At 42.0% G+C, this 26709-nt stretch overlaps 1 protein-coding gene across 3 annotated transcripts in view; it reads right to left on the bottom strand.

The window, feature by feature from the left end:
- The window catches only part of enox2 (ecto-NOX disulfide-thiol exchanger 2), a 766926-nt gene that overhangs the window by 14346 nt on the left and 725871 nt on the right, over nucleotides 1–26709 (bottom strand). For all 3 annotated transcript variants that reach the window (XM_060915209.1, XM_060915211.1, XM_060915210.1), the window contains one exon: nucleotides 4305–4390. In XM_060915209.1, the coding sequence (XP_060771192.1) occupies nucleotides 4305–4390 (86 nt within the window). The remainder of the gene's footprint in view (nucleotides 1–4304; nucleotides 4391–26709) is intronic.

The raw sequence follows: 26709 nt of genomic DNA, 5'->3' as shown, positions 1-26709 counted from the left end.
ACACTTCGCCCACCGTCAAGCATGGAGGTGGAAGCATTATGTTTTGGGGGTGTTTCTCTGCCAAGGGCACAGGGCTACTTCACCGCATCAGTGGGAAGATGGATGGAGCCATGTACTGTGCAGTCCTGAGGGACAACCTCCTCCCCTCTGCCAGGAAGTTGAAAATGGGCCGTGGTTGGGTCTTCCAACATGACAACGACCCGAAGCATACAGCAAAGGCAACAAAGGAGTGGCTCAAGAAGAACCACATTAAGGTCATGGAGTGGCCCAGCCAGTCTCTGGACCTCAATCCAATCGAAAATCTATGGAGGGAGCTGAAGGTCCGAGTTGCCAAGCGACAGCCCACCAACCTTAATGATTTAGAGAGGATCTGCAAAGAAGAGTGGGCCAAAATTCCCCCTGATATGTGTGCTAACCTTGTGGTTAACTACAACAAACGTCTGTCCGCTGTGCTTGCAAACAAAGGCTTTGCCACCAAGTATTAAGTGCTTTTGGCTAGAGGGATCAAATACTTATTTCCCTCAATGAAATACAAATAAATTAAAATATATTCTTTCAAGTTATTTTCCGGATTTTCTTTTTGATATTCTGTCTCTCCATGTTAGAATACATCTACCATTAAAAGTATAGAATGATCATGTCTTTATTAGTGGGCAAACCAACAAAATCAGCAAGACATCAAATACTTTTTACTCTCACTGTAGCTCTCTGAATCATTTTAACATTGACACTGACAAACCACTGTGTTACCAAACCAAACACTAATATTTATCATCTGATTCAGCCTTCCAGCATTAAACCAGTCAACCAGGAAAACACTTTATTCAGCTCAGGAGTAGTTTAAAGACAAAGTGACACAACTTGTAGGGGTGTAAACAAGACCTGGTATGATTTCAAATCTTAATTGTATGATACAAATGCACTACAGATTCACTGAAAATTAAAAAAATACAAGAAGACAGAGTCATCTATATCCCACGCCCTGTATACCAACTATATACCAAGTTTCAAGATATTATTTGTCATATTTTTCAAGTTGTGCTGCAGGAAACCAACCCTACCTCTTTACACTGACCTCAGCAGCCCATAGCATAAACCCACCGGACCTTTGGTCCAGCTGAGCTGAAGATTAAAATTTCTCACATTTCTTAGTATCAAAAGGCACATATAGATTACTTAATTAACACATATACCAACTTTCAAGACCATACCACTCATAGTTTCTGCTCCGGAAACAAAACCTACCCCTAAGACTAACCTGAGAGACTAAGTTTCGATGGAAACATCTCATCTCATTATCTGTAGCCGCTTTATCCTGTTCTACAGGGTCGCAGGCAAGCTGGAGCCTATCCCAGCTGACTACGGGTGAAAGGCGGGGTACACCCTGGACAAGTCGCCAGGTCATCACAGGGCTGACACAGACACAGACAACCATTCACACTCACATTCACACCTACGGTCAATTTAGAGTCACCAGTTAACCTAACCTGCATGTCTTTGGACTGTGGGGGAAACCGGAGCACCCGGAGGAAACCCACGCGGACACGGGGAGAACATGCAAACTCCACACAGAAAGGCCCTCGCCGGCCACGGGGCTCGAACCCGGACCTGCTTGCTGTGAGGCGACAGCGCTAACCACTACACCACCGTGCCGCCCCTCCATGGAAACATGAAAAATTAAAATTTCTCAAATTTCTTAGTATGAAAAGGCACATCTACAGTACATCACCTTGTTAACATGTATACCAAGTTTCAAATCCGTATCATGAATAGTTTTGGATATCAAATCAAAGTCCTTCCCACGCCATGTGGCGCATAGGGCGGTGCCGATTTCCGTAGCCCTCGGCCTCTCGCCTATTACATAGCTAGGGTTACAGTGGGGGGCGGGTCCTCTGATAACCACAAGAGTTTGACTCCCCACTCACATCTGTATTGCAGCGTGCCTTGCCAGACAGCAGTAGGTACCATTTTTATGATGGTCTTTGGTATGACCCGACCGTGAGTAGAATTCGCGATCTCCCGATTGAGAGGCAGACACGCTGACCACTAGGCCAACTCACAGTGCAAGTTTCAAATTTTAACATAAAAATAGATTTTGATTTAGTTTCTAAGAGTAATGTTTGTTTCCGGAGCATATATCCAAAATATATATGCTCCGGAAACAAACATTTCTCTTAGAAACTAAATCAAAATCTATTTTTATGTTAAAATTTGAAAAAACTTTTTTTTTAAAAAGCCGAAATAGCAAAAGGCACCAGTTCACATGTTGCTTGATATGTATACAAAGTTTCATGAAGATATCTTCAGTAGTTTTAAAAGATATGGCCCAGAAACAAAAATGTGACCGGATAGATGGATGGACAGACGGAATCCGTTTCTATATCCTGTACCAAACTTCGTTTGGGTGAGGGATAATAAAACAAATTATTTTTTTCGCGGTCCAAATCCTGCACTCTGATTGGCTGGCGAGCGGGTCCGTATCCTACAGTACAGACCCCAGTTACGGACCTCTGGCGACTCGCTCGTTCACAACAACAAACATAGTAGCAATTTTTGTCAACATTTATTTTCGCATTTCTCAGGAGAATAGCATTAATTTTACAGCATGGATAGCGATAACGGCAGTGTTGACAGTGAAAGCGAGTTTTACTACCCTGAGGAAGAAGAAATAAAAGAAAACATTTCAGGAGAAAACTAAAAACCTCTAATTTGCTAATGCCGAGCAAAAACATGGCTGAATCCTGAATGACTCCTATTTGTATAAATAGGGAACTACATAGGAGGCAAAATGTAGTTTTTTTCCTGCCATGGAAGTGCACTTGTATACCGAGGAGGAAACCATTTGCATGACAGCCGTGAATGAGGATTCAAAATGGCGGCTTGGCTCGGTTTTCCCTTTCGGGCGCTCTCGTTTTCTGTTAGAATTTGGTAAAGAAAAAAATAAATATATTATTTACCAGCTTAAGGTCGGTCCGTATGGTGAAATACCGTGACCTCGGCCTTGAATACTGACCTCGGTCACGGTATTTCATGATACGGACCTCCCAGCTGGTAAACAACATGTACGGATCTTTTATTCACAAATATGTGATATTTTCCATGAAATATCAATAGTAATTTAATAAATTAAACATATAAATGCAGGTAAGATATTTTAATTATGAACTTCGCCAGTCCAAACATTTAATTGTTTTCGACTTCTTAATTTGTTTTAAGAAGTTGAAGTTGAAATGGAAGACTTTGGTTTAATTTGTTCAACGTCTCCCAGGCCTAAAATCACAACAAGATCCAGAACAGTTGCAATGAAATGAACAAATCCTTTGCCTTCATATGCAACTGTTTGCAAATTTATTACGACATCTTCAGTTGTCCTTTCTTCTGTTTCGTTTTTCTCTTTGAGGTCATGACGGATATTTCGTGGCATGTCTGTGATTTCCACCTTCTTTTCTGTATCTACGGACTCTTTGTATAATTTATAGCACTTTGGTTGGTCTGTGTTACTTTTTCCCGTGTCCTCCATCTTTTTAATGACAGAAAGCTTTGGTCTTACGGACATTTTTGTTTGCTTTATGCTATTTCCGTGGGCCTTTGGTTTAGATATACAGTAGATTCATTACCGATGGGATGTAACACTGTGATGTTCTTCATGTTTGGCGCCAACGGGACGTAAACTTCTTTTCGAGCTTCTTTCCTACACCAGTCTTGGATGAAATACGTAAACTTCACCCCTTTTGGCAAAAAATGTCATTTCAAAGTTGTGTTCTCGGGTTATTATTATTAGATGTTCTACATCTCCTTTTATCGAAAGACTCGTCTGCTGATTAGTGAGTATTGGCTCGACTTTATTTGGCGCTTCTACCTCCATCATGTAGCTACCATCGGCAGATAATGTCACCGTGGAGACAGCCTTTGTGACGCCCGTGTCGTTGTTCCGTAGACTCGTAGCAACGTCCGTAAAATGAACCATCCATCATCCGTACGAAATCCGTAACCAATCCGTAATATACTGAAATGTCCGTGACTAATTCTTAAATTAGTAGCATTCGTATTAAAATCCATAACCAGTATTTTGTATCCTTTTTTATGATATTTCCGTAATCAGTAGTTCGTGACCTATCCGTATTAGCAACCTCCGAACGGATCTGAATTATTTACCAATAATAATCAATTATCAGTAGTAATCAGTCTATGATTGTTGCCTCGATTCATTTCAATCATTGCTTTTTAAACATCGATCCAAGTCATCCAACTGTTTCATCCCTAGTGAAGGAAAAAAAGCAACCGGTTGGTGCTGAGTGCAGTACCTTGGTGTCCAGACGCTGTAAGTAGGAGCAGATGTACTCGATGCTGGCCCCGAACGGATGCACGTGGAGGAACGTTGAGATTATTCCTGCAGAAAGAAACCAACACACTGAGCTCAGAAATCGGGATGCACAGAACATCCAGTGACAAAATATATCTGATTGAAAATAACACAAATTAGCACGAGTTAAGATGTTGAATATCTGGACTGAAAATCTTTTCATTGTTCTGGCGCTGTGACTCATTCACACAGCGCAGAGAAGTTCTCCAGCATGGGAGAACATGACACCTCACTCAACAGGCTGTGCAGCGTATACTACAGAGCAAACATCTGGGTTACATTTACATCTGGCACAGTAAAACACATCGATGTGTGAAATTTGAGCTGCGGTGTTGTTGTTTAGGGCTGTACAAAGAGGTGACAGGACGACAGTAAAAATTAAATCTACCTTATTTAAGAGATTAAAACAATCTCAGATATTCAGGTTAGTGAGTGCAACAAGAGGAACAAGGCAATGATGAAATGTGACAAAAAGCGACAGATTTTCCACCCAGTCGAGCTGTTTTAATGTCGTACAGATAAAAACAAGACCCTGTTTAGAAATGGGTCATTCTAGAATTCGGGGTACATTTCACGTCTGCGAGATAAACCTTTTGTTATTTTCCACAAAATTGAATCAGTTTTGAACAATAATGCAAATTATGACAAACTTTCACCAATAGCACTGCTCGATGTACATTTTCGACCCAATTTATCCATAAAACATTAACTAAACGACTCCCACCCCTCCCCCCACATTATTGTCTGTCTTCGACTCCTGATTCATCCATTCAACTCGAATAAACATGAAGTGATTCAGTCCGACAATCTGTTTTTCGGGGGCTTATTCCATTCACTCTTACAAAATCAATTTCATAGAACGTCGATTCTCTGTATTGTGTGAAATTTTAGTAATAAAAAAAACAAACTTTTTTTATCCGTCCCAATATTCTTGTCAACTCTGTTAACTCTGTTATAAAACCGCATAAAATCCACAAAGACTTTTAATAATACACACAACACGTGCGCCGAGTGATGTCACTTCCTCTGGCGGGAAACTTCAGAAAGGCAGTGAGGTATGTTATGTTTCTTCTCTCGTTAATTTGTACAAAATGTTGAGGTTGGTAGAAGAGAGCAACTGGACTTGCTTGAAAAGTCTTGAAGACGTTTCGCGTCTCGTCCGAAAGGCATCCTCAGTTCTGTCTGACTAATAGGGAGTATCAAGTATTTATCCTCTCATGGATCATCATAGAATCCGAATCAGAATGCTGATGGCTGCATTGTAGGTGGCCGATGACACCCACCTCTGTTCAGTGATGGTCGTTCCAGGTTGACAAAAATGAACGATCCTGTCTGGCTAAGATGTCTGCCAGTTTTCTGGAAGTCCTCTCATACTCCCGCACCAGTCGAAGGGAACTCATCCCAAAGTGCGTAGAAACATATCTGTGAAGATACTCAGTCATCCAGGTACATAGTAATCTGTGAGGCGAAACGTCTTCAAGACTTTTCAAGCAAGTCCAGTTGCTCTCTTCTACCAACCACAGATTACTATGTACGTGGATGACTGAGTATCTTCACAGATATACAAAATGTTGAGGATTTTACACCGACGGTACATTAATTATTCGTCAAATCTGTTATTGTGGTATTGGAGTGAATCAGTCTTTTAAAAAAAAAAACCAACAACGATATGATTAAAATCCATAAAATTCTGTTTTTATATATACCGCATGGTAGCTAGTCTGAGGTTAGCATGTGGAGTTAAGACACAAAATGGTGGAAACGGTCAGCTCTGTTACCGTCAATTCTGTTAATGGATTGCCCAGTTTAACGGTAACAGAGTTGACAACGACTAAAGGCCTCTGCATGCTCATGCGACAAGGCTTTCGCAGATAGCTTTTCGCAGACAGTTGTAATTTATTGTTGAGCGGGGGAATAGGCGTGCGCAATGTTATTCACCGCCACAACGCAAGGCGGCGCGAAGTCGCTAGGAGTAGTTGGTGGGTGTGGTTAGTGGAGTGTTTATCCTCCGGTTACTTATAATGACTAGAACTTTTTAAAATTTTTTTTATAATGACTAGAACTGGAGTCGTATAGATGTCCGTACTTCCTCACTTCCTCAATCAACCGCTCTTCGTGCTGCTCCATCTTCGCTCGTGTTTTTAAAAATGCCGGTCGTGAAAACAAACCAAACCGGGAAAGTAGGGAAGCGGAAGTGCGTGTACAGCGGATGTAGAGTGGACCAATCAGAGCCCTCTTGTCTGCGAGGCTTCTGCGGTGGTCACAATTTTTGGGAGGTGCGCGCAGAGCGTCTGCGAAGGTGGGGGGGCTACGCAGACACTGTCTGCGACACCGTCTGCGAGGACTGCGTTGTCAGCATAAATTGGCCTGAACAGAGCCGACACTTGAAACGTACCCGCAATTAATTACAGAATGGGCCGTGTACTGGATCGATCTCCTGTATAAAAACGGAATACGTTTCAAAATATACTTTTAGAAAATGTGCAGATCTTTGAAAATTTTCAGAAAACATATATTCAGAATGATATTTAACAATACACAAATCATAATTGTTTATAATGATATATGAATATTAAAATATTGCTGTGATTTCACATATTCACAGAAATAGATGACTTGCAACCATGTGATCAAAATGTGCTACGCCATGAGCGTCCACCATGGTGGTGGATATACAAAGCACCTAGGATGGCAGCCGCTGAAAGCGTGTCTGTAAACAATGCTGAATTTTCTCAGTATTACCACGATTTGAACGCTTAAGCAAAAATACAATACAAAGAGAAGATAGATATGTGTGGTTTTGACCCATATTATTGAAAAAAGTCAGACTTTTCTGAAGATAAGACGCTTCTACCGACCATTGAGTACCCAGATATCGCATTCTATCTGGTTTGGCTGATGAAGAATCAAGTCTGACCCTGGACGAAACATAGCCCATGTTCTGAGTGGGTGCCCAGTCTGGATTGTTTCTATCGTATAATTTTGCTGGCGCTCCTAGAAGCGAAATGGTAATACGCGTGTTAACATTATAACAACGACCGAGTGAACCACGACAAGAGAACGCTCATTTTATAGCAAAATTCTAGCACCACGAAATAAAATTCTTCCATGATATTATCGAGAAAGCTTTAGAATCTCACCTGAGATAAAATGATTACTGCAAACACTAGCTGTTTTGGTTTTAGCGTCTGTTAGATCGGCCCTGCCGATGTTGTTCAGCCATGCTCGTCTCCTCTCCGTACTAAGCCTCAGAGTTTCCTCGCCCTCTTTCCGAATCGTGGACGGAATTCTAAAAAATCGGAACGTGCCACGGTCACGAGTACTGTTGTGACCACAACCATATACAGCACAAAGATATGGCAGAGCTAAAAGAACGCTTAAAGCAGTGGAAAAACAATATGAATATGTTTTGTATGGAATGCCGCTTGACCCCGTGTTTGTATATCCACCAACATGGCCGACATCCGGGTTTCTATTTTTCTTTGACGTAACTTGCAAGTCAAGGATACATATTTAGTTTTAAATATTTGCATATAAACTTAACAGACTGATTTTCCATACGCTTTGTTTCATACGAGTTATTTCTAGATCACTAAAATGCACCCAAAATGTATTCAGGAGTCTGTCACGCATTTTTATCAGACATCATACAACAACACACAGTTCATGGCAACCAAAGAGCCACCTTCTGTAACCCTCCAATGCATGGTGTTGCCTTATGGCAACAATTAATTTCACTAAATTTACTAATAAGCAGTAACAGAAAACAAAAAGTAACAAAAAGTTTTACTGTTTTTTTTGTAAAAAAAAAAAAAAAGGGGGGTTTCTTTAGCGATGAAACAATTGTTAGGTCACATGACCAGGAAATGCTGGTAGCACATCCCTTTTGATGCTTCAGAAGCTTGACGCCATGAAGGTCATCACCCAAGGGCTGTCAAAATTGTAGGATTGTTCAGTATTTAGACCAAAATCCTTGAAGAAAACAGTAAAACACTATCTGTGGTGAATAAACAATTTATGTAATGAGTCGTTTGTAAAGTGGTAAAATGTAATTTGTTGCCATACGGCAACAACACGCAAATATGGAGCTGAAGTTTGTCCATTCAAACGGATTGGCTTCTATAAAACGAGGATACTCTAAAAACATATTTGCAACTTTTGATAATATTTTGAAGTGAAAAAACAATTTATATTTGTGTTCAAGGGAAATAAAAAAAGTCACACCAAATTACCATGATTTTCATAAAACGACAGATGCACAGAAATCTGGTTTTGTAAGTGAAACGCTGGAACAGCGTCAGGTTTCAATCTGGCTAACGGATGCATTTGACAATGAGTGTAAATGCACATGGCTAAAACCTTATAAGGATATAAACAGGGTTTGGTTTAACAGTCTGCTGAATAGACAGAATTTCACATTGCAAATCTTTACACTCAGCATTTTCCTTGTGGCTTTGTAATTCGGATGTACTCATGAGAAAATGCTGTGCATGTAAAAGAAATGGTACAAAAAACAAACTGACAAATAAAATGATAAAATACACCTGGCGACTTGTCCAGGGTGTACCCCGCCTTTCGCCCGTAGTCAGCTGGGATAGGCTCCAGCTTGCCTGCGACCCTGTAGAAGGATAAAGCGGCTACAGATAATGAGATGAGATGAGATGATAAAATACTGGTATCGGAGATTCAGTATCTGTGAGTTTGGTACTTGGCACAGCGTTCTATAAAATAGACCTCCTCGGACTCAAGGTCACATGATCTGAAATGGGTAAATAAATCAAATCCAAAATGGCGGTTGCTAATAGCTCTGCTAGTGCGGCCAGTGATACAATTTGGACCAAAAATACTCGATAAAACGACAAAAGTGTCCACGATTACTGTCGCAAATCATCTTTCAAAGTGTGCTAAACGAAGGTTTCGATCCTACAACACACACACACAACTACAAACAATGCAAATTCGTTTCTAAATTTAATAATTTCTTACCTCCTGAAGTCTTTTATCGCTTGGAAAAGAATGAAATGATAGACTACTATCAGCTGAATTGTTATTGCAGCCATAAGTTGCACAATAATGTACCATTTTTGAGCTCTATCTCAGACTGTGTACTTCATGGATACAGATAATCCATACAAACACATGAGTCGTGTAGGCGTTTGTTTACCCATTTCAAACCATGTGACCACTGCACTCCGAGGGAGCTGAGGAGGTCTATTTGGCTCTCGCCTCAGCCATTGTAAGATGCTATGAGTGAAGGCAGGATGCAAATGTGGGTGCTTGGAGTGATATTTATTTACAATAATCCATCCATCATCGTTAGAATAGATAGCGAGTTCCAATCAGCAACCAGGATATTCAACGAGACCGTGAATGATGGCGTAGCTCACTCCGGCCCTGTCTAGTCCAGAAGGAACGATCTAAAGTGGGCCACCCTACACTATATACAGTACAAGCTATATATAAGCAATATACACCCTAGGAATATTGACCTATTTGCCAGAAAGAATCCAAAACGGCGAGGAATTGATCGAGAAGAAGTGATTTTTATTGAACTGCTTATGAAGGCCTAATTAATCCATAACTTCATTAATAATTGTAATTAAGCAAATCTGGGTGGAAGTTAAATGCACCCTACCTTCATGATAGAAAGAATCAAAATCGGTGAAGTATTGCTGGGTTTCAGTCACGTGACTTTTCTTAGCGGTTTTACCAGAAGTGAAATAGCTGGTGGTCGAAACGGCTGCCGTAGTGCAAACAACTAGCGATAACGTATCAGAGTACGCTCGTAATCTAGAAGCCACTGCTGGCTTTAAATATATTCATTAGATTGCTATGTCCAGGGGGCGTCGTGGCTCAGGTGGATAAGGCGCCATACCATAAATCCGGGGACCCGGGTTCGATTCCGGCCCGAGGTAATCTCCCCATCTCTCTCTCCCGCGCATTTCCTGTCTCTACACTGTCCTATCCAATAAAGGTGCAAAAAGCCCAAAAAAATTCTTAAAAAAAAAAGATTGCTATGTGCAATGGAATCGACCCCTACAGTCTGGGAAAGAAGGATTTGTCATACGATCTCGAAAACTACCCTTCAGTCGAGTTCGCCGACATCTCGAACTATCTGGTGTTGCAGACGTCCTTCTACACCGCAAAACAGATGAAAGCGTGGAAGAGTATGGAAGCTTACAACTTTGTCTGTGGCTGGGTAAAGGACCTCGCTATCAAGTCGCTGCCCAATGAATCCTGTATTGTTCTTGCCCTGTATGTTTTTTTTTTAAGCTTTTCGTTCACGTCTGCAAGTTGAAGTGTAAATAAACAACAGTTCCCTTGATCCTGACTTGTGTTGGCTCTTATCTCTCAGCTAAATCATTCACAAAGATCATCAGAAACCCCTTTAAAGATCTGGATCTTAGTTCAACAAGACGGAGAAGTGATCACGGCGCACTGTAACTGTACGGCTGGGGAAGAATTTTGTCACGACCTTCATGCATATGGACTTTGTGAGGAGGAAACAAAGAAACAGCTGGAGACTTTAGCGCTTCATGACGAAAAAAAGTACCGTAAAATAATGACACGTAGCAAGAAAAGTATTTGGAAAACACTAAGGACGTCGCTGAGCGGGAGATACAAACCTTTCACCAAGTGATCACTGCAAACTCGAGCACGCTTCGACTCGGCTCCCTTCGATTTCAGTGAGAGGTTCGAAAGCCACCTTTCTTGACGTCTGTTTGTGAAATCCTGTGTTCGTTCACCCTTTTTTATTAGTTCACGGGGAACCCTGAAGAAACTTTTATCAGTTTTTCGGTTTGATCGATTCGAACAGCACAAGTGTAAGGCATTTTTCATGCGCGCAATGAACCTTCTCCGTACAAACGCTTTGTCAACTGAGCTTTGGTAGACCACTGGTGAAAGTTTTGAATAACTAATGAGGCGGTTTTGACGTCACGTGAAACCCAGCAATTGAGGGAGAAGCAGCGATTTGTGTGGAAACTGCTCATTAGGGCTTAATTAGTCCATACCTTCAGTATTAATTGCAATTATGCAAATTTGTGTAGAAGCTATATGCACCCCAGGCAGACCACCTTCCTGCCAAAAAGAATAAAAATCGGTGATGAACTGAGACAGAAGAAACGATTTTTGTGAAATGTGGACGATGCTGGACAACATCTCATCTCATCTCATTATCTCTAGCCGCTTTATCCTTCTACAGGGTCGCAGGCAAGCTGGAGCCTATCCCAGCTGACTACGGGTGAAAGGCGGGGTACACCCTGGACAAGTCGCCAGGTCATCACAGGGCTGACACATAGACACAGACAACCATTCACACTCACATTCACACCTACGCTCAATTTAGAGTCACCAGTTAACCTAACCTGCATGTCTTTGGACTGTGGGGGAAACCGGAGCACCCGGAGGAAACCCACGCGGACACGGGGAGAACATGCAAACTCCACACAGAAAGGCCCTCGCCGGCCACGGGGCTCGAACCCGGACCTTCTTGCTGTGAGGCGACAGCGCTAATGCTGGACAACATGTGATGGCATAAACTCATCACCTGTCGGCCGGATGAGCTAATAATCAAAGTCCAATAGAGGCAAAGACCAACACCAGGAAGTACAAAGAAAACATGCTCAGATTTAATGATACTAAATGCTATCCTAAATAGGACTTTGAGACAGAAACAGCAGGGTATAAAGAGACAAACTAATTCAGGGCAAAACGTAGAAGAGGTGCACACATGTGGGAATCAAACCAATGACAGGACTTACCAAATATACAGTATAAAAGAAAAATGGGAATCAGAATTCAAACCCAAAAAAATCCCAGATAAAGACTGGGAAAACGTGGAAAACACATCAAACAAACACCAATTCACGGATATGGAGGGAGTTCTCGTGGAAAAATTTGATCAGGTTTTTTTTTTTTTTAAATCACACCCAAGGTCAAGAGTAAATATACGAACAAAAATCTACCATGCTGAAGAGCGTGTGTGGTGTTTCCTGAGCAGATCACTCACATACAGTATATTCCGGAAATGTCACAAAATTGTAAAATTCTGGAAAATGGTACACAGATTAGATTGTTACAGAAGATACTGGGATATGATATTCCTATGAATTGCTTGGTGCTTTATTTGTGCAATTTCACTGATGATAATGTACAGAGACGAGATAGATATCTTGTCAAAATTCTGTTAATAGCCTGCAAAAAAGCTATTTCTAGGAAATGGGGTAAAGAAGAATCTCCCAACGAGGAACAATGGACAGAGATTGTAGAGGAAATCTATATAATGGAGAAAATAGCACATCGTCTGAGATTGCAGGAGGCACAACATGAAGAAAAATGGCAGAAATGGACAACATTCAGGATCCATAACAGTGACAATGACTATAACATGGACAGTTAATCAATCATTTGGAATGGAGAGAACTGATGGACTGTTGGATCTTCTTCTTCTTCTTCTGGCTGCTTCCGATTAGGGGTCGCCACAGCGGATCTTTCGTCCCCACTGCTCCCTGTCTTCCGCATCCTTTTCTACCACACCTGCCACTTTCATGTCCTCTCTCACCACATCCATGTATCTCCTCTTTGACCTTCCTCGTTTTCATGTGCCTGGCAGCTCCATCCTCAACATTCTCCTTCCAACATGCTCTGCATCTCTTCTCAGGATGTGCCCAGACCATCTCAGTCTCATCTCTCTTAGCTTCATTCCCAAGCTCGCCACATGTGCTGTCCCTCTGATGTGCTCATTCCGGACTGCTTGTTGATGGACTGTTAGATACACCTTCCAAAAAGCTCCTCCGGGTTTTTTCCCCCGCTTTTCTTTCTTATCATCTAATTTTAGTGTCGCTCTGTTGTGTATATTTACCCATTTGTTCATATGTGCCCTTGTTGGCTACTGTATAACAAAAACAGTTGTTATACAGTGGATATAAAAAGTGCACACACCCCGTTAAAATGATCGTTTTTTCTGATATAAAAAAATGAGACCACGGTAAATAATTTCAAAACTTTTCCCACATTTAATGTGACCTATAACCTGTAATTGAAAACCAAACAAATCTGTTAGGGGGGGAAACAAACAAACAAACAAAAATGTACAATAAGCTGGCTGCATAAGTGTGCACACCCTTAAACTAATACTTTACTGAAGCACCTTTTGATTTAATTACAGCATTCAGTCTTTTTGGATTCACACCTGCCATCAATGAAAATGACTCTGATTCACCCCAAATAAAGTTCAGACCTTTACTCTGAATTTTGAATAAAAATTCAATTTTCTATCACTGCTATGCAGATGACACTCAAATTTATTTTGCTCTATCACCTAATGATTATGCCCCCCTTGAATGTCTCTACCAGTGTATCGATCAAATCAACAACTGGATGTCACAAAATTTTCTTCAGCTGAACACAGATAAAACAGAAGTAATTCTATTTGGAAAAAAAGATGAAAGACTCAGGATTACCACTATTCTTGACACAAAAGGGATGAAAACTAAAGAAATGGTTAAAAATCTTGGTGTTTTCATTGACAGCGAGCTAAACTTTGACAGTCACATGAAAGCAATCACTAAAACGGCATTTTATCACCTAAAAAACATTTCCAAACTAAGAGGACTTATGTCAAAAAATGATCTGGAAAAACTTATACATGCCTTCATCTCTAGTAGGGTTGATTACTGCAATGGCCTTTTCACAGGCCTGCCAAAAAAGACCATCAAACGACTTCAGCTGGTTCAAAATGCAGCGGCTAGGGTTCTCACACGAACAAAAAGAACAGAGCACATTACTCCAATTCTAAGGTCCCTTCACTGCTTCCAGTAAGCTACAGAATTGACTTTAAAGCATTGCTGCTGGTGTACAAATCTCTAAATGGTACAGAGCCAAATTACCTCTCTGATATGTTGCAGCGGCCTAACCCAATCAGATCTACCAGATCGCAGCAGAAAAATTTACTATTAAAACCAGTTGTTAAAACAAAGTATGGTGAAGCAGCTTTTAGCTACTATGCAGTACAGCTATGGAACCAACTGCCAGAGGACATCAAAAATGCTCCTGCTGTTGGCAGCTTCAAATCTAGGTTAAAGACCAAGCTGTTTTCAGATGCTTTCTGTTAAATAATTAATATTATCTGCTTTTTTTATAATCTTTACTTTCTCTGCATGTTTTAAATTTACTTTAATTTTAACTTTATTCTATTTTATTCTTTATTCTATTCTGCTGGTTTCTTTTTTTTCTCCTCCTATTTCTACTTCATTTTATTATTTTATTTCTACTATTGTTTAATTCTTATTATTTTCTTTTAATTCTTTTAATTATTTTAATTAATTGTTTTAGAATAAAAATAAAATTATTTTATGTAATTTTATTTCTCTATTATTTACTGTTTTTGTTTTTACTTCTGTAAAGCACATTGAACTGCCATTGAACTGCCCAAAGGGATCTCAGTGTCGAAAGGTATCAGTCAGGAGAAGGGTGCAAAAACATTTCCACGGCATTAGATATACCATGGAGCACAGTGAAGACAGTCATCAAGAAGTGGAGAAAATATGGGACAACAGTGACATTACCGAGAACTGGACGTCCCTCCAAAATTGATGAAAAGACGAGACGAAAACTGGTCAGGGAGGCTGCCAAGAGGCCTACAGCAACACTGCAGTAATTTCTGGCAAGTACTGGTTGTGTACTACATGTGACAACAATCTCCCGTATTCTCCATATGTCTGGACTATGAGGTAGGGTCAAAGAAAAACATCCAGTCCTGGCTAAATTTTGCAAAAAACCCAAAACAACAACAACAACAACAACAACAACAACAACAAAACATCACCTCTCCCAAAAGCATGTGGGAAAATGTATTATGGTCTGATGAAATCAAGGTTGAACTTTTTGGCCACAATTCCAAAAGGTATGTTTGGCACAAAAACAACACTGCACATCACCAAAAGAACCCCATACCCACGGTGAAGCATGGTGGTGGCAGCATCATGTTTTGGGGTTGTTTTTCTTCAGTCAAGGTGGAGGGAATTATGAACAGTTCTACATACCAGTCACTTTTGGCCCAAAACCTTCAGGTGTCTGCTGGAAAGCTGAAGAGGAATTTCATCTTACAGCACGACAATGACACCAAAAAAGTTTTGGAATGGCCCAGCCAGAGCCCAGACCTAAATCCAATTGAAAATCTGTGGGGTGACCTGAAGAGGGCTGTGCACAAGAGATGCCCTCACAATCTGACAGATTGGGAGTGTTACTGCGAGGAAGAGTAGGCAAATATTGTCAAGTCTAGATGTGGCAGGCTGATAGAATCTGACACAAAAAGACTGAATGCTGTAATTAAATCAAAAGGTGCTTCAACAAAGTATTAGTTTCAGGGTGTGCACACTTATGCAACCAGCTTATTATACGTTTTTTATTTTTTATGTTTTCCCCCAACAGATTTGCTTGTTTTCAATTGAATTGTACAGGTTATAGGTCACTTTAAAGGTGGGAAAAGTTTTGAAATTATTTATCGTGGTCTCATTTTTTTTTTGTTGTTGTTTTTTTTACATCAAAAAACCTATCATTTTAACGAGGTGTGTACACTTTTTATATCCACTGTAGAAGGTGGAAAAACAATTCTGTATCAAAATGTAAATCAACAATAAAGATTAAAGTAAAAAAAAAATGACAGGACACAGGCGGAGACAAAACAAAGGCATATTGTGAAACAAACAGAACACATGTAGGACGAAGGACAAATGCAAGTAGTACTCGCTGTGCTTGGAAGCAAACCACATGCTGAGAGGTGGAGTTCTGATTTCTCAGAACATGGCACATCTCCATCAACAGACGTCTTTTATCATCTAAATCAATATCAGCTGCTCTTGTTTTCTAGAATTGGAAGTGGCTTTACTGAAGCTGTGTTGACCCTTGTCTGTCTCTTCGGCCCTGTCCACACGGCAACGGATTCAGGTGACTCCGATACAATTGCTTATCGTTTAGGCCTGGCGTCCACACGGCACCGGCGTTCAGGGTGCCCAAAACGCAATCTTTTTGAGAACGGGTTCCAGAGTGGAAAGATCTGGTAACGTTGCCGTTGCGAAGTCGTCTGGATGAGTAGAACGGATTTGTTTACGATGACGTCACAACCACATGACTGAGTGCTTCACGCCGGGTAGAAGTGTAACGAACTCGATGCGAGTTGTCAACAAATCCTATAACTTGGTTCATGAAACGCGCTTACAAAATATTTTCACTGTGAATATTTATTGTGTAATGGTGCAAAGTGAGAGAAAGAGAGAGAGACTCTGCCCTTAGGGCAGAGTCAATCCCGCCAGCAAAAATAGGGAAAAAAAGGAGCGATCTCACCAGTGGCGGAACAAGTCAGAGCCGGGCCGGGGGCGGGGCAAATGACCGGACCCTTTATTAAAGCTTATCATAACATCATTTTAGGCTACAAAATGTCCGCAACTGCGGTGTTTACCAATTTCAACACTACCGGGTGCAACTATGTTATTTAGTACATCAAGTCCTTCAAACGAACATGTAACTCAGAAACAAAAAACATTAGGATACTGTACATGGCTCATAATAAAACATCAATAGCCTATACTGCGCACATTATTTGAAGGGCATACGAATGAGCGCTCAGAGGTTGCAACGGTGACAGGAAGAGTCAGAAATAAAAGGAGGGCGGTGCAAACCTCACTGAATGCACTGTGTTTACCAATTTCAACACTACGGGGTGCAACTATGTTATTTTGTACATCAAGTCCTTCAAACGAACATGTAACTCAAACAAAAAAACATTAGGCGACATACTGTACATGGCTCATAATAAAACATCAATAGCCTACTGCGCGCATTATTTGAAGGGCATACGACGAGCCTTGCGCTCCGCGAACTCGTCCACGATGCTCTGTATTGTCGGGTTCATTTCCATGACCATGAGGACGAACTAAATATGTGTCCAGTTTAAGTAATTTAGCCTTTCCCTGCTCCCTTTTTTCCCTTTCTTTTCGCTTCGCCGCTCCACTTTTATGTTTATATGAACTCATGTTAACTATCGTAGTAAAAATGCTTGTAGCATAGCCAACTCTGTTGACAAGTGACTGCTGACGTTGTGGAGAGTGATGACGATTTTACCCAAAATACACTTGGAGACAATATCTTATTAAATTTGCACGCTGTAAAGCAAAACGCGAGAGTGAAAAGCAGGACAGTTATACAAAACATTTTATTCTATATTTTACAGCTGTTAAATCTTGAGTGAATCTTGAGTTCAGTTTTTAGCAACTATGAGGCATAACTCACCCTGACTGTGTCAAGCTATAAGCCCTAACACAACCCCTGAGCTACGGCAACATACATTATCTTACAACATTGTACACGCTCGCGCGCTCGACTATTTGCAACACATTGCAATGATTTTAAGGGGTGCATCAGATAACTCCCCGGGCCCTCACACGGGCCCGGGTATGAGCACGACGAATGTAATCTCGAAGGCCTGAGTGTAAGCGATATATCGGGCTTATCTCCGGGCCCTCCCACGGGCCCGGGCCGGGGGCGGTTCGCCCTCTCAGCCCCCCCCTACGGTCCGCCCCTGGATCTCACCTCTTCAGATGTTGATTTAAGTCCTACAATACATTCCTCAAAAAGGGTGTAGAAGAGCAAATTAATCCATCAACGTGTAGCATTCAATTTATTCCGGACCATTAAAGACGCCGCCTTCCGTGTAGAATCATACATCATCCTCGCCGCCATATTGGATAGGTCAAAGCGGAGAATAAAGATTCATGTGCTGCGTTTAACTGTACCAACAGGTTTACCGTCCAAACGAGATCACATGGGATTACCTTTCACAGGTGAGAAACAACAAATTAATCCATCAACGTGTAGCATTCAATTTATTCCGGACCATTAAAGACGCCGCCTTCCGCGTAGAATCATACGTCATCCTCGCCGCCATATTGGATAGGTCAAAGCGGAGAATAAAGATTAGCTGCATTTAACTGTACCAACAGGTTTACCGTCCAAACGAGATCACATGGGATTACCTTTCACAGGTGAGACTGGAAAAATACTTTTCATTGTATTTGGTCATTATAATGTAATTTTACAAACAGATTTTCCTGACTTTGTGGCTAATATGAAGTCTCGCGCATAATAGTTTATGCGCATGCGTCCTTACTTCTTCTATTGTTCTGGTGTCTCCGAAGGGACCGTCTAACAGCGCCCCTAGAGGTGTGGCATGTGTATTGCATCGTTTTCAGCAAGCGTTGTGTTGCCATATGGACCTGATATTTTACTGATCGTTGCCCATTTGGACGCGATATTTTTTTAAATAACATCTCGTTGCCGTTGTCGTGTGGATGTAGCCTTCATCTGCCAAAATGGAAAGAAGGCCTTAATTGCTATTTGGATGTCTCTCCTAATAATCAGAGCTTTCCATCAGTTCACCATGTGTGATGTTTCACGCATGCTAGAATCAGACATAACAAGCTCACAAATGAGACCTTTTAAGAGATAAGAGGCCTGGAGAGACTGCATCTGGAGAGGAGCTAGAGATTTACGCTCTGTGATGAGAAGATGGCAGTGATCAAGATCACTCTGGAGACACAGCAGTTGGGGGTCACGTCTTGTGAGCACAGTATGGTCAATACTCCATTCAGCACTAATGGACTGTAGAGGTGGTCTATAATGTATACATTTACTCATTACAGCACACTTTTGCCGACAGTTACACAGCCATTGATCTACAGTCATGAACTTCAAGATGGCGCTACATGATCAGCAGCGAGTGAACGCACTGAGCAAAAGCAAATCAATCTCAATAATCGTTTGCCACACTTTTGGCTTTTCTGTTCCACCAACATTAGGAACAAGCATGACGAAGGTTTGATGCATGGGGAAAATTAGCGAATTAATCTGCCTCCGAAATATGAAATATAGTCAGTGTTTTCAACAAATCTCAGAGAACTTGCACCTTAAACTGTGAGCAGCAATTTGTCTGAATCCCAAATTGCTTCCTATTAGTCATAAAGTGCTACATAGGGTGCAGGAGTCATTATTTCATGTGGCACGTAGTGCACTAATATAGGCAACGGGGAGCTATTTGGGATTCAGCATTGGCTTTGACGAGGGACCTGTGATCCCAGATCAATTAGGCAAAAATCCCAAATGGAACAGCAACAACATGAAAGATTTAGTGACAGTTAAAGTTCGATGAACAAACTCAAGTTTGGTGAAGGAGTTCGGCTTTTAAATGAGAGATTTCTAAAGGAAACTAATGCATCTAAATACTGTATTTAAAACCTCAGTTGGACGTTTTTTTTGTTTTGAATAATAAACCTTGTCTTAATAATGATACAGATTGAAGAGTTGCTGAGAGAAGAATAAACTCATCAAACACAAGTAATGCAGGACAACAAATCTATAACAGCAAAGTAACAAAGGGGGATAATAACATTCATGAGAACTATAAATGTAGTAATAACTTCATGGGAAACTTTTCCAATCCCTGGATAAATGCATTTACAATAACAGTCATCTACACTCACCAGCCACCGAACGCCCATACCCCTGCTGTTTTATGCAGTTCTCTCATCAGCCAATCCCTTGACAGCAGCACAATGCATAAAACCATCCAGATATCAGAACGTCAAGGACGTAGTAGCTCATCTGGCCTGCCATCAAAACAACCGTGACGGCCAAAACATCAAACAGAACTGAAATGTGATGATGTGAGCGAGGACCAACCTCCACGACAAACTGTTTACAACAAGAAAATCAACCAAGGACTGAATTTTGTTCCCCGAGGGAAGATCGACCCAAAACATCGATCAGAACTGAATTTGCATGATAAATGAGAGGAGATACAACTATAGTCAGAAGAAAATCCGTTAAGGTGACCTAATTACTAATTTGTTAGCAAAAATGTAACAATACAATGTTGTGCAGAAGGTCTAGTTGTTTCAAACCAAACAATCAGAACTGAAATCCAGTGAGAACTGAGGGAAGGAGGAGATATAATTTAACTGAAAATAAACAGAAGTTGTCAACAAATTGTTTACAACAAGAAAATCAACAAGCAAACGACCAAGTTTTGATCCCTGAAGGAAGATCTACCCAAAACATCGATCAGAACTGAAATCGGGTGAGAGCTGCGAGAGGAGATACAATTCTAATGAGAAGTCCCAAAAACTCGTTAAGGTGACCTATTTAGCAGCTTGTTCGCAAAAATTTGACAATACAACGACCAAGTGCTGTGTAGAAGGTCGAGTTCTTTCAAATGAAACAATCAGAACTGAAATCCATTCAGAACTGAGGGAGGAGATATGATTTAACTGAAAATAAACAAAGTTGCAAACAAATTGTTTACAACAGGAAAATCAACAAACAAATGACCAAGTTTTGTTCCTCATGGGAAGATCGACCTGAAACACCAATCAGAAATGAAATCCGATAAGAAATGAGAGAGGAGATACAATTCCAGTGAGAGGTCTGGAAAAACGTGGCCGAATTAGTAACTCGTTAGCAAAAAATTTGAAAAAAAAAAACAACGACCAAGTTTTGTGCAGAGTGATGAGTTCTTTCAAACAAAACAAGTGGAACGGAAATTCGTGGAGAACTAACAGAGGAGATACAATTTAACTGAATTGTGGACGACGGACGCCACGCCATGGCAACAGCTCATTGGCCTTATGGTCAGATGAGCTAACAAATCAAGAGCTTCACTGAATGTTCACTTCAAACATCAAACTGGGAACCATTGTGATCTCTAAGGCCCTGTCCACACGGCAACGGATTCAGGTGACTCCGATACAATTGCTTATCGTTTAGGCCTGGCGTCCACACGGCACCAGTGTTTTGGGTGCCCAAAACGCAATCTTTTTGAGAACGGGTTCCAGAGTGGAAAGATCTGGCAACGTTGCCGTTGCAAAGTCGTCTGGATGAGTAGAACGGATTTGTTTACGATGTCGACACAACCACATGACTGTGAGTGCTTCACGCCGGGTAGAAGTGTAACGAACTCGATGCGAGTTGTCAACAAATCCTATAACTTGGTTCATGAAACGCGCTTACAAAATATTTTCACTGTGAATATTTATTGTGTAATGGTGCAAAGTGAGAGAGAGAGAGAGAGAGAGAGAGAGAGAGAGAGAGACTCTGCCCTTAGGGCAGAGTCAATCCCACCAGCAAAAATAGGGAAAAAAAGGAGCGATCTCACCTCTTCAGATGTTGGTTTAAGTCCTACAATACATTCTTCAAAAAGGGCGTAGAAGAGCAAATTAATCCATCAACGTGTAGCATTCAATTTATTCCGGACCATTAAAGACGCCGCCTTCCGCGTAGAATCATACGTCATCCTCGCCGCCATATTGGATAGGTCAAAGCAGAGAATAAAGATTCATGTGCTGCGTTTAACTGTACCAACAGGTTTACCGTCCAAACGAGATCACATGGGATTACCTTTCACAGGTGAGAAACAACAAATTAATCCATCAACGTGTAGCATTCAATTTATTCCGGACCATTAAAGATGCCGCCTTCCGCGTAGAATCATACGTCATCCTCACCGCCATATTGGATAGGTCAAAGCGGAGAATAAAGATTAGCTGCGTTTAACTGTACCAACAGGTTTGCCGTCCAAACGAGATCACATGGGATTACCTTTCACAGGTGAGACTGGAAAAATACTTTTCATTGTATTTGGTCATTATAATGTAATTTTACAAACAGATTTTCCTGACTTTATGGCTAATATGAAGTCTCGCGCATAATAGTTTATGCGCATGCGTCCTTACTTCTTCTATTGTTCTGGTGTCTCCGAAGGGACCGTCTTACAGTGCCCCTAGAGGTGTGGCATGTGTATTGCATCATTTTCAGCAAGCGTTGCGTTGCCATATGGACCTGATATTTTACTGATCGTTGCCCATTTGGACGCAATATATTTTTAAATAACATCTCGTTGCCGTTGTCGTGTGGATGTAGCCTAAGTGTGACTTTCTTTCACTGCGACATGGGTGCTGGTTTGAGCCAGATGGACTGGTTTGAGTATTTCAGAAACTGCTGATCTCCTGGGGTTTTCACACACAACAGTCTCGAGAGTTTACACAGAGAGAACGGTGCGAAAAACAACAAAAAAAACAAACAGTGACAGTTCTGTGGGTGGAGACATCTTGTTGATAAGAGAGGTCAGAGGAAAATGGCCAGATTGGCTTGAGCTTTTTTCCCCAGGAAGGATATAGTAACTCATAGCAACTCTTTACAACCGTGGTGAGCAGAAAAGCATCTCAGCATGCAACAGCAGAAGACCACACTGGATTCCACTCCTGCAGCCAAGAACAGGAATCTTACACTCAAGAACAAGTTCCTATTAAAGTGGCTTTTGAGTGTAAGTACCAGAAAAGCTAAATTATATCACAGCCGACATCAAACAACTGATTCAAAATAACAGAAAAACACAACACAACTTATCCCGACCTACAGGCAGAAGCTGAAATCTGCTAAGCCTGTAATCAAGACGGTGAGGAGATGGTCCGATGAGGCCAAAGTGGAACTACAAGCCTGCTTTGACTGCACTGATTGGAGTGTTTTTGAGGCTGCAGCTTCAGACCTGCATGAACTGACTGATACTGTGACATCTTACATCAGTTTTTGTGAGGATGTGTGTGTGCCCACCAAGACCTTCCGCACATACAACAACAAACAACCCTGGTTCACTGCAAAGCTCAGGCAGCTTCGCCAGGCCAAGGAGGAGACCTACAGAAGTGGGGACAGAGTCCTGTACAAACAGGCCAGAAACACACTGACGAAAGAGGTGAAAGCAGCTAAGAGGAGCAACGCTGAAAGGATCAAAAACAGCCTTTCAGCCAACGATCCGGCGTCAGTGTGGATAGGCCTGAAGAATATCACCAGCTACAGGAGACCATGCCCCAACACTGCAATGAACCATCAACTGGTTGACGAGTTGAATGTGTTCTACTGCAGATTTGACACATTCACACCTTCCCCCCCGACATTAAAGACCCATTTACACCCCCTGCTATTCTGCCTCCTCTCGCCTCTGACCCCACACCAGCACTCAAGATCTGTGAAGAGGATGTTTGTCAGCTTTTTCGCAGACAGAAGATCAGGAAGGCACCCGGCCCAGACGGTGTGTCACCCTACTGTCTGAAGGTCTGTGCTGATCAGCTGGCCCCCATCTTCACCCAGATCTTCAATAGATCCCTGGAGCTGTATGAAGCCCCCTCATGCTTCAAACGCTCCACAATAATCCCGGTTCCCAAGAAAACCACCATCACAGGACTGAATGACTACAGGCCTGTAGCCCTCACATCTGTAGTCATGAAGTCCTTCGAGAGACTGGTGTTGTCACACCTGAAGGACATCACAGACCCCCTGCTGAACCCCCTGCAGTTTGCCTACCAGGCAAACAGGTCAGCAGATGATGCAATCAATATGGGACTGCACTACATCCTGCAACACCTTGACTCTGCAGGGATGTACGCCAGGATCCTGTTCGTGGACTTCAGTTCGGCGTTCAACACCATCATTCCAGACATCCTCCACACCAAGCTCACCCAGCTCACTGTGCCCTCCTCCACCTGTCAGTGGATTATAAACTTCCTGACTGACAGGAAGCAGCAGGTGAGGCTGGGGAGCATCACATCCAGCACCCGGACTATCAGCACTGGCACCCCCCAGGGGTGTGTGCTCTCCCCACTGCTATTCTCCCTTTACACCAATGACTGCACCTCAAAAGACCCGTCTGTTAAAATCCTGAAATTTGCAGATGACGCAACGGTCATCGGCCTCATCCAAGACGGTGAGGAGTCTGCATACAGACAGGAGGTTGAACAGCTGGTCTGTTGGTGCGGTCAGAACAATTTGGAGCTGAACATGCTCAAAACTGTGGAGATGACAGTGGACTTTAGGAGGAGCCCCCCCCTGCCGCCCATCACCAACAACACTGTGACTGCTGTTGAAACCTTCAGGTTTCTGGGCTCCACAATCTCCCAGGACCTGAAGTGGGAGACCAACACAGTCACCATCATCAAAAAGGCCCAGTATAGGTTGTACTTTCTGTGCCAGCTCAGGAAGCTCAACCTGTCTAAGGAGCTGCTGACACAATTCTACTCTGCCATCATTCAGTCTGTTCTCTGCTCTTCCATCATTGTTTGGTTTGGATCGGTCACCAAGCAGGACAAGAACAGACTGCAACGGACAATAAGGTCTGCAGAGAAAATTATTGGTGTCAGCCTGCCCTCCATCCAAGACCTGTACCTGTCCAGAGTCAGGAAACGGGCAGGTAACATCTCTGCAGACCCATCACACCCTGGTCACAAATTGTTTAAACTTCTCCCCTCTGGGAGACGCTACAGAACACTGTACGCAAAAACAACCAGACACAAGAACAGTTTTTTCCTCCTCAGGCTGTCTCTGTGATGAACAGCTAAACCCAGACTCAAATATCGTTAACATCAACTGTGAAATATCTGCACACTCATACCGTCATTCTGTGCACACTGTATATTTATATTTACTAAGTCATCCTTGCACTATGCACCATTTTGCACCAAAAGATTAAAAAAAAATTATATATATATATATATATATATATATATATATATATATATATATATATATATATATATATATCTCCTTGTCTATACATACTGTATATTTACCCTTTTATGTACATAGCATTTTGTTTTTTGTCTATGCTTTTTTTTTAATCTGTTTGTACTAATGGCCCTTTTCCACTACCCTTTTTCAGCTCGCTTCAGCTCACTTCAGCCCGACACGGCTCGCGTTTCGACTACCAAAGAACAGCACGACTCAGCTCGCTTCAGCCCTGCTTAGCCCCTAAAACTCGCACGGTTTTGGAGTGGGGCTGAAGCGAGCCAAACCGAGCCGAGTGAGGCTGGGGGCGTGAGCAGACACTCCCCTGTGCACTGACTGGTGAGGAGGAGTGTCCTCACATGCCCACACACGCCCCGCGAGCGCGCTGGGATCTGCAAACACCGTAAACCCGGAAGAAGAAGAATTACGAATTACGAGAATTTCTGAAGCTTTATGCGCCTCACCTCATCTATACGCTCTTGCCAGTATCTGTTGGCGTTGTCGGTGACAACAAGCCACAGCACCAAGACCAGCAACACTAACGACTCCATGTCCTCCATGTTTATTGTTTACTATCCGGGTCGTGAGACTACCGCTTAAAAGGTCACTGATGTCACTGTTTGCGCTGCTTAATGACATCACGTGACGTCCACCCACTTTCGCTAACTCCACCCAATGTGTCCACCCACTTCCAGCCAGCACGGTTCAGCGCGGTTGTAGTCGAAATGCAACTCAAACAGCCCCGCTCAGCTCGACTCAGCCCGGCACGGCTCAGCCCGACTCAGCCGCGTTTGTAGTGGAAAAGCGGCATATGAGAGCTAAGTGAAACCGGAGTCAATTTCCTCGTGTGCGTTCACGTACCTGGCAATAAAAGTGATTCTGATTCTGAGCTCTTACATGCATTACTAGCTCACATATCACTGTAAAACCTGTCTCCATTCAAATCTCTGTATGATCCATCACTGCTAACGTGACACAGACACAGTGACATAAAGCAGCAGGTGATCAGGTTATCTTGCTGTCGTGGGAACTGGTAAGGGACTCTGCAGTGTTTTGTGGACACACTCCCTGAATGACGAGCATCCACGTTCGCTCAGAAATAAGATGATTTCATCCGCTCATTGGGGGTAAAGCAAAATTGCACGAGACGTGTTTCGAACTGCGTAAACCTTTGCCTGAGTTATCAGGGACAAAACTGAACTTGAAACAAATGCTGGTAGAAACCCAACACTGATCATCAGCCTGAGAACACGATCATTACCCATAATGAAGCATGGTGGTGGGAGCATTATACTGAGTTACACTTATGCAATATCATGGATGATTTTGTGTGGATTCATGACCTAATGACAGTCATTTCAGACCCAAGTTGTAAGAATGAAAAATGTGGAAAAGATGCACTGTAGACACAAACCCAGAAGCTGGTTTTAAAATCTAGACAAATGTTAACATCATCCCGAAATCATATAATATATAAATCTGGACATCATTTACTGTATATACGGTAAGGCTCATGGTTACATCCACAAACCAAAATCTCTCCTAGGAGGCGTTTTGATGGATGTTTTATATTTTTTAGTCCTTTCAACCTCGTGTTCATTTACATGTTCCATTAAATTACTTGCACCTCCATAGAAAATGATACAAAATGATGAACCTAATATTCACTGAGGAGTAAAAATAATCATCTATAGTTCCATGGAGCTTAGTCTGGTTAATGTCTTTGCTCCGGAAGATTTCTC

This window comes from Neoarius graeffei, chromosome 2 (assembly GCF_027579695.1).
Source record: "Neoarius graeffei isolate fNeoGra1 chromosome 2, fNeoGra1.pri, whole genome shotgun sequence".
In the NCBI taxonomy this organism is placed as follows: Eukaryota; Metazoa; Chordata; class Actinopteri; order Siluriformes; family Ariidae; genus Neoarius; species Neoarius graeffei.
The sequence above is the reverse complement of the archived record's forward strand: the minus strand, read 5'-3'. Positions and strand labels throughout refer to the sequence as shown.